This window comes from Molossus molossus, unplaced genomic scaffold (assembly GCF_014108415.1).
Source record: "Molossus molossus isolate mMolMol1 unplaced genomic scaffold, mMolMol1.p scaffold_m16_p_4, whole genome shotgun sequence".
In the NCBI taxonomy this organism is placed as follows: domain Eukaryota; kingdom Metazoa; phylum Chordata; class Mammalia; order Chiroptera; family Molossidae; genus Molossus; species Molossus molossus.
In genome coordinates, this window is record NW_023425377.1 from 112,281,874 (window position 1) to 112,296,519 (window position 14,646).

At 41.2% G+C, this 14,646-nt stretch overlaps 1 protein-coding gene across 8 annotated transcripts in view; it reads left to right on the forward strand.

Moving 5' to 3' along the window:
• Positions 1-14,646, forward strand: part of INPP4B (inositol polyphosphate-4-phosphatase type II B) — a 595,725-nt gene that overhangs the window by 503,075 nt on the left and 78,004 nt on the right. For all 8 annotated transcript variants that reach the window (XM_036282080.1, XM_036282084.1, XM_036282081.1 and 5 more), the window contains one exon: positions 1,515-1,718. In XM_036282080.1, the coding sequence (XP_036137973.1) occupies positions 1,515-1,718 (204 nt within the window). The remainder of the gene's footprint in view (positions 1-1,514; positions 1,719-14,646) is intronic.

The window sequence follows — 14,646 nt, forward strand, 5'->3', positions numbered from 1 at the left end:
ACTGATTTTCTTTCATTGCTTGGACACAAGAGGGAGATTTAGAGTCGGTGGAGTAGCCACCAGTTAGGCACAGCCGTGTTGACTGCACATGGAGAGCACACCAATAAATGGTTACCCAGAGTTACAGCTCTAGTGAAGTCAGCATGTATCCAAGAGTCTCATTAAATGGTGATTGTATCAGCTGTTATTGAAAATAATGTTATGGCCCTGGCCAGCCTGGCCCAGTGGTTAGATGTCGGCCCACGGACCAATGAGTTGCAGATTTGATTCTGGCCAAGGGCACATACCTGGGTTGCGGTTCATCCCTGGCCCAGGTTGGGGTTGTGCAGGAGGCAACAAGTGATATGTCACTCTCACACCAGTGTTTCTCTCTCCCTCCCATTCTATCTGAAGATAAACAGAAAAATGTCCTTGGGTGAGGATTAAAAAAGAGAAGAAGAAAATAATGCTATGAGTTAAAGGACGCCTTCCTAAGAGATTACAGAGTAGAAATGACCACAATATAGATCAATGCTTGAGTTACTTGACTGCTCTTCGAATAGATTGTGAGACCATGTGCATGTTTCGTGTACTGTGGTACAGAAAGTTAATTACTGCCCCCTACAGTGTATTACAGGGTGGAGTTATGAAACATCTCATCAGGAAATTGAAAAGTACAGTTGTGAAGCTGTCATTACTCCAGCCCTCACTAGGTACTTACCATCAGCTTGTAAAATCTACCAAGATTTTACAGTAACTTTGTTAATATCAAGCATTACTGAAACCATTCAGTGGAGGAGACAATTAGGGGGTGACAATAAGGAATAAAAGCTAAATGTTTTCATGGGGAAGACTGTCTATGTCATCTTCACTGTTGAAATCTGTCCATGATGCTAAAAAGAAAAAAAAAAGTCTCCTGCCTCTAGTTTATTTCTAAATTTTTTTCCCTTTATATATTTTTAGAGAAAGATAGAAACATCAATAAGAGAGAATATCAATTGGCCGCCTCTTGCATGCCCCCCACCGGGGATCAGGCCCACAACCTGGGCATATGTCCTGACCGGGAATCGAACCGGCGACCTCTTGGTGCGTGGGCCGATGCTCAACCACTGAGCAACACTGGCCGGGCCTCTAGTTTTCTAAATGGCATGTCTTTCTTTAGCCTTTAACTCTGTTTAAAATACAGACTATCCATAGTCTGATTACATTCTCTTTTAAGGTCTATTTGGGATTACTTGAAAGGTAGATAGTGTTCAAATGATAATTCCCAGCGAAATTCATCTCCGAAGGTAGGACGCGAAACTAGGAGAAAGGGAGCCGGGGAGACAGGCGGTGGGACTTGCACACGGAACCTCAGCATTGACTTGCAGAGCAGGACGACTCGGGGGCTTGGCAACACCCCCAAACCAAACCAGGTTCCGTTGATCGGTACGAGTCACTCTCTCTGAAGTGCCAACACATCTGCAGTTGACTTTCCACAGCCCTGCGCCAAGATGCCTACCATGACGTTTCTAATCCCTGTCATTGTTTTCCAGACGGAGCTTTTTGTTCACGCGTTTAAGGATCAGCTGGTCAGAAGCGCTCTGTTAGCACTTTACACGGCCAGGCCTGGCAGTGTCCTTAAAAAGCCACCGTCTCCTAAGAGCAGCACGGAGGAGAGCTGTCCCCAGGACCCACTGCCACCGATGAGGAGGCAGGACTCCATACCCCATCACTCAGACTACGACGAGGAGGAGTGGGTAAGTCCCTTGCGTATCGCTTGCCTCCCCACGGCAAGTCCCGAAAAATAACGTCAGAAGGATAAGAAATCTCTGCTTTTCATCCAAACCAGGTAGAAAGCAGTCACAATACAGACCGTGGATAAATAAGTGACATTTTTCCTTAGGGGCACATTATAAATGGAAGTTTTATTCCTGATCGCATTTCTTGGACATAAAAATGTGTTTGTTGTCAAATAAGGCATATATACATAACAAGTATATGTCATCAAAGCGAAGATGTCACAATTGCCAGATACTATAATACTTTTTCTTATTTATTACCAAGGTAATATGAACCATTAAAATTGTTTTTTTAGAAAAAGAGTCGGAAATGATTGATAGTGCACTACTTGGATGCAACAAGTATTTTCATTGTTACAACCCAGTGTTTTAATTCTGGGCATACGTTAGAAAGTATTGGCAGTGGACATAAAGATCTCTTGTATCTCTCTCGTTCGTGGTTCTATGATTAAACAGATGTTATTCCAGGTGCTCTAAAAGTAGCAGAAGGATGGGCACATAAAAACATCTGTAAAAAGTAAAGCCAGGTAAACAAAAGAAGCCAGTGTGAATGGGAACTCTAGCTGGGCAGAATGAGACAGGACACATACAGGTCCTGGGTGAGGGGCACCAGAGTGTTACCCCCGAATCAATACCTGTTAATTGTCCAAGATCCCTCCAAATTATATGCACACAAGGAAGGAAACTCTTTACTGTATCATGTTTAACCAGGAAAAGAGTATGCTAGCTGTATTAGATATTAAATAGTTAACAATTACTCTTCTTGCCATCCTAGATGTATAAGTGTTCAGGGAATAAATTATTCCAAAGGCCCAGATCTCTAAAAAAATTACCGTCCGAAGGTCTGTGAAGTGATGCCTACTCTTTCTTCTGATAAAATTTCTATTACAGGAAAAACAGAGCTGGGCTCCAAGAGCTAACTGCTGAGTAAGTATTTGTTGTTGCTGATTAAGATTGCATTTCCTCCACAGAAGCATTTTCAAAAGAGCAAATCTAATATTTCTGCCTCTTACCTCACCTTCTTCTTCAATTTATTCACAGCTCCAAGGCATTCAAACCTCTTAACCTCTCTGAAGTTCGATTTTCTCCACTGTAATGTGAAAATAACAGCACCTGTTTGGTGTATCATGAGATAAATGATTTACCTGTGTGATGATGCCCCATTACCTGGCAAGGCCCTAGCCCATGCATCGGATGACTTCAGTACTATTGCTCTAGGTTTTCTTTTCTTAGGATATGTAAATTATACAATCTTATTGTGAGGATCAGGGCTGTCCCTTGAGACAAATGGGAAGACTGAGCTATCATGACATGTGTTTTGTAGATTTTAAGAGTTTGGGTAGAGCCCGGCTGGCGTGGCTCTGTGGTTGAGCATTGACCCACGCACCAAAAGGTCGCTGGTTCAATTCCCAGTCAGGGCACATGCCCAGGTTGTGGGCCTGATCCCCAGTGGGGGCATGCAGGAGGCGCCCAATCGATGTTCTCTCTCATCGATGTTTGTATCTCTCTCTCCCTTCCTCTCTCTCTAAAGACCGATAAAGAAAAGAAATTTTTTTTAAAAAAGAGTTTGGGTAGATACAGGAAAGAACTCGTATTTCATTTAATTAAACACAGTGTTAACCTTTGCACAAATAATTACTGTTTTATATAAAATCAAATGAGAATTTCGGAATTTGGGCGATCTTTCGTTTTATCATTTTCACCTCACTGTGTTCTGCAAATCTTCCCTCCCACCCCACCTTCCTCCTGCTGCACAAAAATGGCCCTCTTCCAGCCTCCCTCCTTGTTTCCTTTTCTTTAGATAATTTTGGGGACTTTCTAAATGGTACGTGTTCCAGATGGGAAGGTAGGTACTAGGTCCTTAGCTCCTGGAGCTCAGAGCTGGTGGTAGATAAAAAGGTGTTAAGCGATAGTTACAGAATGTTGTGACAAAGGTTGGAGAGAGACAGGTGGTTGGAGGTGGGCTCCATTCATATGACTTCAACTCAACATCTGATATGCAGAACCTTCTTATGATGGGCCAAGGTGGAAGCGGGTGGAGGGGCTGTGAGTTGGGGAGGTTGGCAGTGAACCACCCCGTTCAGCAGGGTCCCTGGGCGGCTGCTCTGCCTGGTTCATCCCTTCCGAGGGCTGTGGAAACAGAGCTGTCCTGGGCCTTCCCCTTGGCTTGTAGGTGGCCATCTTCATCTTCTCATGACCTCCTGGGGCGACACTGTCTCCAAATTCCCCTTTTCATAGGCGAACCACTCAGGATTCAACGACTCCACAGCCCACTTACGGCCCCAGAAAGACACGTGGCAATTAGATTGCATTTTGGGCTTGTACCCAGGACTCTGGTGTCACGGTGGGGTTGGCAGAAGTAATTCTCAGGATTTAAATGTGCATGGAAGTTAACCGTTCAACAAAGAGCATGAGAGAGAGAGGTTATTATTAGTTGTTTACTTGTTTTGTCTAAAAGGTGGTGAATATTGAGCCTTGTTTATACTCCAAAAGCCATCTGGGAGTCAGAGAGGCAAGGACTAATCGAGCGAGGCCCTTACAAAGGACAGAAGAGGATCAGTTGTGTACACGGGAGGACAAGTCCCGGGCAGAATTTGTCTATCCTCTGTGTCTTCAGGGAGGATATAAGATGGACTTGACTTTTATGAGGGTGGGTGGGCCTAGGTGGCTTCTTTTTTGTTTGTTTATTTAAAATGTTTTTCCAGTTTTATTGAAAACAATTGACATACAAATTGTTTCAGTGCAAGGTGTACAACATAATGAGTTGATTGCGTATACATGTCGGGAAATGATTGCCACAATAAATTTAATGAACAGTCAAAACCTCACATAGTTACACCTTTTTTTTCTCGTGATGAGAACTTTTTAAGATCTCCTCTCTTAGCAACTTTAATAGACAATATTGTGTTAACTATGGTCACCATGCTCCACAGTACGTCCCAGAATGTACGAATCTTACAACTGGAAGTTTGTACCTTTTGACCACCTTTATCCATTCCCAGAGTCCCTACCACCACCTCTGCAAACACCATCTAGACTCTGTTTCCATGAGTTTGGTGGGGTATTTTTTTGTTGTTGTTGTTATTGTTTTTGTTTTAGATTTCACATATAAGTGAGACCATATGGTATTTGTCTTTGTGACTTACTTCACTTAGCCAGTGCCCTTAAGGTTCATCCATGTTGTCACAAAAGGCAGGATTTTCTTCTTTTTATGGCTGAATAATATTCCATCGTGCATATTTTCTTTATCCATCTGTCTGTCAATGGACACTTTAATTTTTTTCATATCTTGTTATATCTGGTTATAAATAATGCTGCATTGAACATGGGGGTGCATGTATGTTTTCAAATTCCTGTTTCTGTTTTATTTGGATAAATACCCAGAGTGGAATTGCTGGGCCAGAAGGCAGTTCCATTTTTAACTTTTTGAGGAACCTCCATACCGTTTTCCACAGTGGCTGCACCAGTATGCATTGCCACCCACAGTTCAGCAGGGTTCTCTTTTTCCTACATCCTCGCCAGCACGTGCTAGCCCTTGTCTTTTTGATGATAGCTATTCTTATGGAGGTTTTGATGTGCATTTCCCAGGTTACGAGTGATGGGGAGCATCTTTTCATGTACCTCTTGGCCATTTGTATGTCTTTTTCGGAAAAAAAAATGTATATTCAGTTCCTCTGCACATTTTTTTTTTCTATTGAATTGTGTGAGTTCATTATATATTGATATTAGCCTGGATGGTTTCTTTTGTCCTTGAAGTAGAATCATGTACAAAGAGAAGGGTACAGGGAGGATGAGCTGAGGAGAGTAGTTAAAGATTCAAATGGGCACCAAAGAAAATGGGTACAGGAGCTTATTAGCAAATTTTTTAAAAATCAAGACTAATTCAGTCCTTGTGAACGCCAGCCAGCCAAGGTTCCAGGAGGCGTCTTCATGGTTGTTGGCTCGCCCTTGATCATTCTCGGTAGCCTTGCCACTAGGAAGAGTCTTCCTGATTTTTATTCCAGTTGATGCAGGACTGTATTCTCAGTTTCTTAAGTTTTTTGGTTTCCTTTAAAGGCAAAAGAGTAGCATAATAATGATCTGCTTCTCCCTCTTCATTTCCTTTCATGTAATTTCAAAATTTCCTCTGAAACATACTGTTAATAGAAAGCATATAATGCTTTGTCTAAATTTACCACAATTACAAAGAGAATCTTTCCCACTCAGAAAAGTTACTTCTAACTCTCTCCTCCTAATATATATAATTTTACTCTATTTGCCTGCAATATCTGAATATGGTTATTAGATAGCATTCATAGTTTTGTTTTTTCATTTTTTTTCTTTATTGATTTTTAGAGAGAAAAGAAGAGAGAGATAGAAACATCGATGAAAGAGAACATCAATTGGCTGCCTCCTGCATGCCCCCCACTGGGGATCAGGCCCATAACCTGGACATGTACCCTGACCAAGAATTGAACCAGCGACCTCTTGGTGCAGAGGTCATTGCTCAACCACCAAGCCATACCAGCCAGACAGTATTCTTATTGTTAAAGACGTTCAATTTTAAAAATTTCTTTGTCAAGGAATAAAAATCCTTCAAAAAAAATTTCACCAAAGCTATAACCATTATTCCGAAGCTTTATCTAACTTTGAAAAGTTGTGTAAATTCAAAGAAAATGTAGCTAATTGAAAATGCCTTTGGAGATTGTGCTAGTAAATGAATTGGAAACAATTTTGTGTACCACTTTTCTAGTTAATTAGGTGTTAGAAAAGTTTCAGCACTGATTACAAGTCTAGTCAACTTCCTGAATTAAGCCGATGCTTTAAATTAATTTAATTGGATTTCTGTGATACATGAAAATCTTCCCTGATCACTTACATTGGTGTTAAGTTTAGACATAAAATTACAGTAGCTCCATTTTAAAAAATCTTTTATTTAATTTTTTATCATGACTGTAGTTTTAACAGTTACCTAACATGAACCACTGCGTGTAGCCCCTTATACTGAATACTTTGAATGTAAATGAATTTTACTCTGCTGAAGCATGTAAAAATATTTTGAGGTCATGAGAAAGAATCTCTAATTCTAAATCAGTGTGAGGCTGCCTCTTTTCAACTTGTTTGCTTGGCGGAATCAATGACACGAATCTAGATAATAATCATCTGGTCAATATGGAAGAGATTGAAAGTAAAGTGATCACTGACCAAAAAAAGTCTGTTATTTGCTTAATTTTACTTGTTCATGATTGAGTTCTCTGAAGGTTGACTTCACGAAGAGTTAGTAAGCAATTAAATTCCAAAGGAATATCAAGATGTTATGACAGTCAACAAAGAAATAGGCTAATAGAGCAGTTGTCATCCTTTAGCTGGTGAAGATGACATACTGCTTTGCTTCCTCTTCATTTCTGTAGCAGATGCGTCCAGCAGCTGGGGTTCCAAGATTAGTCTGTCCAGAATGTGAAAGCGTGTCATCCAACCATAGGATTAAGTTGACCCAGTTTTGTGGCTTTCAGTAATTATACTCTTCTCTATAACACTGTGATTTAACTTCAACATTGCTAAACAGATGGGTTTGGGCCGAAATCTGCCTACCTTCATTCAAAAAATTGTTTAAAAAAAAAAAGGTAAACTTCTGAACCTTTATATTCTGATTCATTCTGGCAAAGAGCAGAATAGGGAAACTACTGTTATTATTTAGCCCCATCCCAAACCCATTTTTTAGTTGAACTACATTTCTGTATCAGACATTTCAGCATTCAAATGACCTCATTAATTCCCTTCTTTGTGTTATAAATATAAATCAAATTTTAAATTTTAGCTGAATTCTTAAGCTAGAAGAACATTTTCTATTCCTTTTTTAATTTTTTTTTCTTTATTGATTTTTTTTTTTTTTTTTTTTTTTTTTAGAGAGAGAGGGTAAGGGAGAGGGAGAGAGAGATAGAAACATTGATGAGAGAGAACATTGGCCACCTTCTGTATGTCCCCCACTGGGGATCAGACCCCCAACCTGGGCATGTGCCCTGATCAGGAATCGAACCTGTGACCTCTTGGTGCATGGGTTGATGCTCAACCACTGAGCCGCACTGGCCGGCTCTATTCCTTATTAAGGTTTATGAGTTTATGTCACATGAACACACACACACACACACACACACACACACACACACACTACATGATCCACATTACCTCATAATAATTTTTCAAGAATTTTAAGGCTCTGGAAACAATAGCACAGATTCACAGTAATATTTATGTCAGGCATCCTGATAATACAGTCCATTTATAATCTGAAAAAATGGGGTTTCTCTGTAACTCAATATTCCCAAAGATTGCATTTTGGAATAAGATTTACGCAAACCAGGTTCTGATATGTTCCTTATCAACATCTCACAGTTCATTTGGTGTTACACCTTTTTCTAATGATGTCTAGAACAAATATGAATGCTTAATCTTGACAGAAGTATTGATAGAGCTATTTATATTACCATAATTGGTAGCACTGATGACAGATAGTTGCACAATATTACTAACTGTTGAGGACAAACATATTTTGCCAGACACCCCTCCCAGCAATCTGCAGTGATTTGTATTCTGAACATCTCTTGCGGGCTGCTGTCTTCATTTTAGAGTTTGCCTCTCGGGAAAACCATTCAGGCCATGCGTAACACAAAGGTACCTACGCAAACTGATTTTCTAAAGAGATTCTGTTCAGTTCTCTGACTGGCCAGAATTATGCTTTGCAAAATCATTGACCTGATCTTAATAAGGAAATCAATCATTCTCATTTTTTAGAGGTAATTAATTTTTATAGACAAGTAGATACTAACCTATGATTTAACTTTTCTGAAGCAACACCTTATAGTTTAGTTACCTCAATGAGTAAAATGTTCAGTAAAATATAGCCCTTTATTTCCAAATTTTATGTACTAGATTGGCAGACAGACTATACACACACACACACACACACACACATACATACGTTCAGCTCCAAAACATTTTGTATAATAAGGCATTCTTCTTTTTTTTTTTTTCAATATTTTTTCTTTATTGATTTTAGAGAGAGAAAGGGAAAGGGAGAAAGAAATGGAAACATTGATGAGAGAGAACATCAATTGGCCACCTCCTGCATGCCCCCCACTGGGGATCCTGCCCCTAACCTGGGCATGTGCCCTGACCCGGAATCGAACCCGTGACCTCTTGGTGCATGGATCCGATGCTCAACCACTGAGCCACACCGGCCGGGCCCTTATCCCACCCTTTTTTAAAAAAAAAAATCCCCAAGTCACACATAGTAGGGATACCTGGTTTTGTCAACCTGTTAATGAAGACGGAGCTTGGAAACAAAGCCTCTGCTCTCCCCGCCGAGAGGGCAGGCACAGATAGGAGGACCAGGCCAGTTTTCTCTGCGGCAGCTGAATGTGTCCTCTCATCTGTTTTCTTGATGGATGGGGACATTCCTGAACTTCTCCAGTCCATTTCACCCAGGAGAAATGAGCTTTGAATACTTATTTGATATTAAAGTCCACAAAAGGTGATTAAGCAAAGTTCATGACTGTCCATTAAAATGCACAAATGTTCTATTAAAGGAGAGAAACCCCAGATGAGATCTTGATGTGTGTGCATATTCATGAAATGCTGCCGACTTCCATTTTCCCACATGCAGCTAATGCGCTCGCCTTCGGTCCCCTGTTCCTAGCCCCCGACGCAGTGTTTCATCCATACGAGCTCTGTGTGTTTTTTCAGAGCGAATGTAGGAATAAGTGAATGGAGGGATTTGCTGAATCAGCAGTCCATCCTCCAACTCAAACCAGTGTCTTTAACAGCGGTGTTTTAGTCTTGTTAATGTGAGGGTGATTTCCCTGTGGTTTGGGGTTGGATATCATCATCTCTGTTGGACAATTTCCTGGCTCTTACAGTGCCTGGTTAGTGTCAGATAACGTGCTTTGCATGATAAATATGCAGACTTGCGTACGCACACTTTAGCTGCAAGAAAGAAAGATCTCTTACCCTTTGAGATGACATGGAGGGACCTGGAGAGTATTATACTAAGTGAAATAAGCCAGTCAGAGAAAGACAAGTACCGCATGATCTTACTTACTTAGGGAACATCATGAACAAAATAAACTGTCGACCAAAATAGGTCCAGAGTTATGAAAGTAGCAAACAGATTGACAAACCTCAGAGGGAAGGGGGTTGGAGAGGGGGTGGGAAGAGGTAAAGCAAAGAATTTATATGCATATATGCACAACCAATCAACACAGACAACAGGTTGGGGAAAGTAGGAAGGGGGTGGAAGAGGGGAGGAGGGGGTCAGTGGGGGAAAAAGGGGGACATCTGTAATATTTTCAACAATAAAAAATAAAAAAATCACTTTTAATAAAAAAAATGTATGATTACATTTAAATCAAGTGCCTTTAAACTTTAACACATTTTAATGTGAATTGTCAGACATTACTTCCCAAATAGAAATCTTAGAATCTCAAACATTTAATGGATTATTCAAAGAAATGCTGAGGTATATACAGGCAGACTATTGATATATCCGAGTACATTCAGTTTTTTAAAAGTTAATCCTGGAAACTGGTTGAATGCAGCACACTGACTGATATTGTCATGTAATTCAACTAGTTGTGCAGCTATCCAATTACTAATTTAAAATGCAAAGCCTTATCCAATCCCTGGTAATTTTTTGTTATTAAACAAATGCTTTATTTAATATTTTTTCTAAATCAAAAGCTTTAGCGTGATGTGGAGTTTATTAGGGTGAACTCAGCCTGAGTTTGAGCTTAGTTCTGACTTTGACTTGAAGATGTGGTAATACTTGTTAAAGTTGTATCTTAATTTCATTTTATTCCTAAGTAGCAGGTTATTCAGTCAATCAACAGATGCTAATTAAGCACCACTGATGCATAGCAATGCTATAGGTACTTTGAAGGAAACGAATTAAGTATAGAATGTGGATTCTGATCTCAACAACCATACCATGTAATTCAAGTGAATGGCCAGCACTCATAAACAAGCAGAGATATTGAGAGAGATTCCCAGAATAGAGATGGTTGTGTGATACACATAAAAAAATGTTGAAAAGAGCCCTGGCCAGTTTGGCTCAGTTGGTTGGAGCTTCATCTCACACACCAAAAGGTGGCGGGTTCGATTTCTGATCAGAGCACATACCGATTGATATTTCTGTCTCTGTCTCCCTTCTTCTCTCTGAAATCAATTTTTTAAAATGTTGAAAAGATTCAGAGATAAATTATATGAAGGTTAGAGAAGATGAAAAATATATATCACTTCCTTCTTTTTTCTATTCATTGATTCACTCACTCATTCTTTTATTTATCACCTGAGGACCAGAGAATAAAAAGATTAATAAATAATAGTCATTTTCCTCATAGAGCTCGCTGTCCATCAGAAAGGAAAAAAATGCATGAAGCAGAGGGAGAATAGCATGAACAGTCTTGGAGATGGTGAGACTTGAAAGGGGTTAGTATTTAGGTTGATGGAAGACAAGGAAGAAGGTATTCTAAGCATAAAAACCAGCATGTATCCAAATAGAACTATTAGTCCCTCCAAGATTTCCTGCATGTCTCCCGTGTTCAGCACTAAGCAGGCATGTAGCAGGTGCCCAGAAAATAGATGTTAAGCTATTTAACAGCATGTTGCTAGCGTAGCAAGATGACTGACCCAGATTAAGTTTTCATTTTGAAGACTAATCAGAAATAAGGAGAATTTCTAGGTTGACTCAACTCAAGAGGTGACTCTAGGCGCAGAGGAGAATGAGGCCCTGCAGTGCTGTTGATCAGAGGGGTGATGACTTGAGCTGGGGCATCGACGGAGATACATGTGGCACGTGGGCGTAGACCTGTTTCAGTCGTAGCTGATCCTGGGTAGGTCTGGGAATATGGGGAGATCTGCACTGGAGAAATGGTGCCTGATTATCTGAATCTACTGTGTGACCAGGGGCTGAGTTTCAGGATAAGACCAGTAGTGTGGTTATTGGAAGGGATTTTTACATAAGTAAATGGGAGAATTTAAGCAGGAGGATCAGTAGGAAGCAAAGATGGGGAAATCTCACTGAATTCTGATGGATGTCACATGTCTGGCTATTTTGAGTGGATGTGATGTGTGTGTGCAGGTGTGTGTGTTACACAGCTTGGGTCACACCTGTGCCGGTTTGTGCCTGGAGCCTTGTAAGTCTCCGTAAACTTGGGATCAGAGGAAAGAGCTTTCAAGCTATTGAAAGAACAAAGATTTGCAGTGTTGAGCTAGGTCAGCATAGTGCAAATTTCACTCAATCCAGGATAAACCGAAGCGTCTTGTTAAAGGTGGCAGTTGGCCTTGTCAATCCACATGTCTGTTCTGATCAAGGTCCTGAGAAATCAGTAATGCCAGGTGGGACATTGTGCATGGAGATATACATACAGCAGGGCTACTTGGACCCCCTCTCCCATAGCAGCTCCGGTTTAGTCTTCACATTCTTGCTGATCAAAAAATTGGACCTAGAAAAGTTGATCAGTTAAGCAATGCTGAACTTTTTTTTGTTAAGTTAACAGCTGATCCAAAGCAGTCAGGATTTCTCTTAGTGCTGAGTGAGCCCGTGGCCCCTGCCCTCAGGGCTCACTCTGCGAGGTGTGATGTCCCCCTGACCGCTCACTGCTACGCCCATCAGACGTCTGCGTCTGTTGCTACAGAGCTCACCCTTCATGTGGGCCCTCACCCAGAAATACGTGAGAACTGAGATCAACACCAGACTCAGAATGGAATAAATATTACTGCTAGCTCCCCGCTGATGCTGTGCCCTCATTGCCAAAAAAATAAAAAGTGTATGAGTACTTCACCTCTAAGAAGTAAAGTTGTGTGAAGGCTCCCTTAAGGTCAAGTACACCAGTTAGACTCCATTTAATAAAGGTTACGCTTTGAACCTACCAGCTTTCCATTACATCCTCCATACAGCAGGAGACAGAGCAGAATAGTGGCTGCTATTGTCAGGGGTAAAGGTCCAGCAATCTGTTTTTCTAATAGGTTGTTGCGGTGGTTGTTTATTGTTTTGTTTTGTTTCTAAACCTCTCGTGTGGCTGATGAGCTCAACAGGGTCCGAAGGCTGTTCCCCAAGAAAGGGAGGGGTGGGCAGCACCAGGTCCTGCTGTCCATTGTCATGCATCCATTGTCTTCTCCCCACTGACCAGCCCTCCCTCTTTATGGGAACAGTCTGAAAGAAGTTGTGTGATGTTAGTCGGGAAGAAAGTGGAGTTGGCTCCAGCCATACCAGCAATCTAATCAAAAAGAATTTCCCTCCCGAACCAACCTCGTGAGTAATAATCATCAGAGCAAGAATGTATTGTGGCTGGTTATTTTTCTTTGTGTGGGTGTTTTCACGGAGACATTCCAGCGAGTGGAGAGAAATCGGACATTGAAGGCTCCCCTTCAAGGCTCTTGCCCACCCATTTTTAGCTCCCCAGTTCTAAAATAATTCTCTTGCACCCAGTCTCCTAGGAATGGGATGATCAGCTTTCCCCCTGTAACCCACCGTCTATTTTCTATCCCAGTCACATGAATGGACTAGGCCTTGGCACTGACACTGTCCTCTGTAAGTACTGGCCACTAATGTCCCTTGACCGAAGCTGATTGACCCTTTAGCCGAGTGACTGCTCCATCCCTGGTTATGTGACACTCTCCATTTCAGACTTCAGGGTACGCTGACCAGCCTGTCCTTTTTGTAGTCATATCTCTAAGTCCAGAATCTACCTCTGGGCTCATTTCTAAGCCTTAGATAACTGAAACTGAATCTTGCTCCTTTGAGGTGACATACATCTCTACCTGACTCTTCCTGGTCTCTCTCTTCTGACCTTTCTTTTTCTAGCCTGTCCCCAAGTTCTGACAATTTCACAAAGAGGAATTCCTGCCGTGTACCACAGGTCTGTGGGAAATCATGGGGGAAGAATCAGGTCTTGGGGGTCAAATGGAATTTCTAGCCCAGTTGTACCATTTTAATATTGAATGTTATTCAACATCTCTTACCTGATGTCTCTTTATTTCTAAAAGTAAACTAATTTGATGGTGTTGGAGGTTAATTAGTTATGTTCATATGCCAGGTGATATAAACAGCAGTCCCGAATGTATCTCTGGGTTGGAGTGATCTCTCTCCTCCTCTCTCCTTTGCTCCCTCCCTCTCTCTCTGCCTTTCTTCCAGTCCTGTGCAATGTATTGAGGACACAGCTCCCGAATAATTCATAGTCTGGTATTAGAGACAGAAGTGCAAAACAAATCAGTAACGTCACTACACTATTTAGATGCTATAAAAGAGAAGGAATCATGACCGGTAAGGCTCAGATTTTTCTCATTAGCAGCTGGGCAGGGTCTTCTCCCCCGAAGGTAAAGAACAGAATGAGTCTACTCAGTGTCTGCCGCTGAGTGTCGCTTCAGTAGAATATCTAATTATGCATGCACTGTATATTAGTGTTGCATTAGAAACCGTTCAATTGCTCACCCCAGCACACCCTCCCAGCTCACGTGTCCTCTAAGCATTTAACGACGTAAATGTTTTTCTACTGTTTGCCATCTAACCTCTTACTCTGTGGTTGTTGGTGTTGGTCAATGAACATGTTTCACTCTGCTCCTCCTGCCAATAAAGATCTCTTTAGTGGCTGTAAAGGTTACTTTTCCTGTCAGTGGAATCCTATAACTTGAGGTATCTGTAAAGGGAGAAGAGTAACATAGAGATAAAACCATCCTTTCACATTACCTTCTGGTCAGGCTCCTCGGAGATGTGATGGAGATCAGAGGACCCATCCCTTGTGTTCCTTTGCATAAGAAAGCAGCAGCTTGCAAGCCTTCTAGTTTTGTTTTTAATCAAAAATGCAAAGTGTCTCTCAATTTGGGCGTCAGGAAGAGACCTGAAAATGTATCT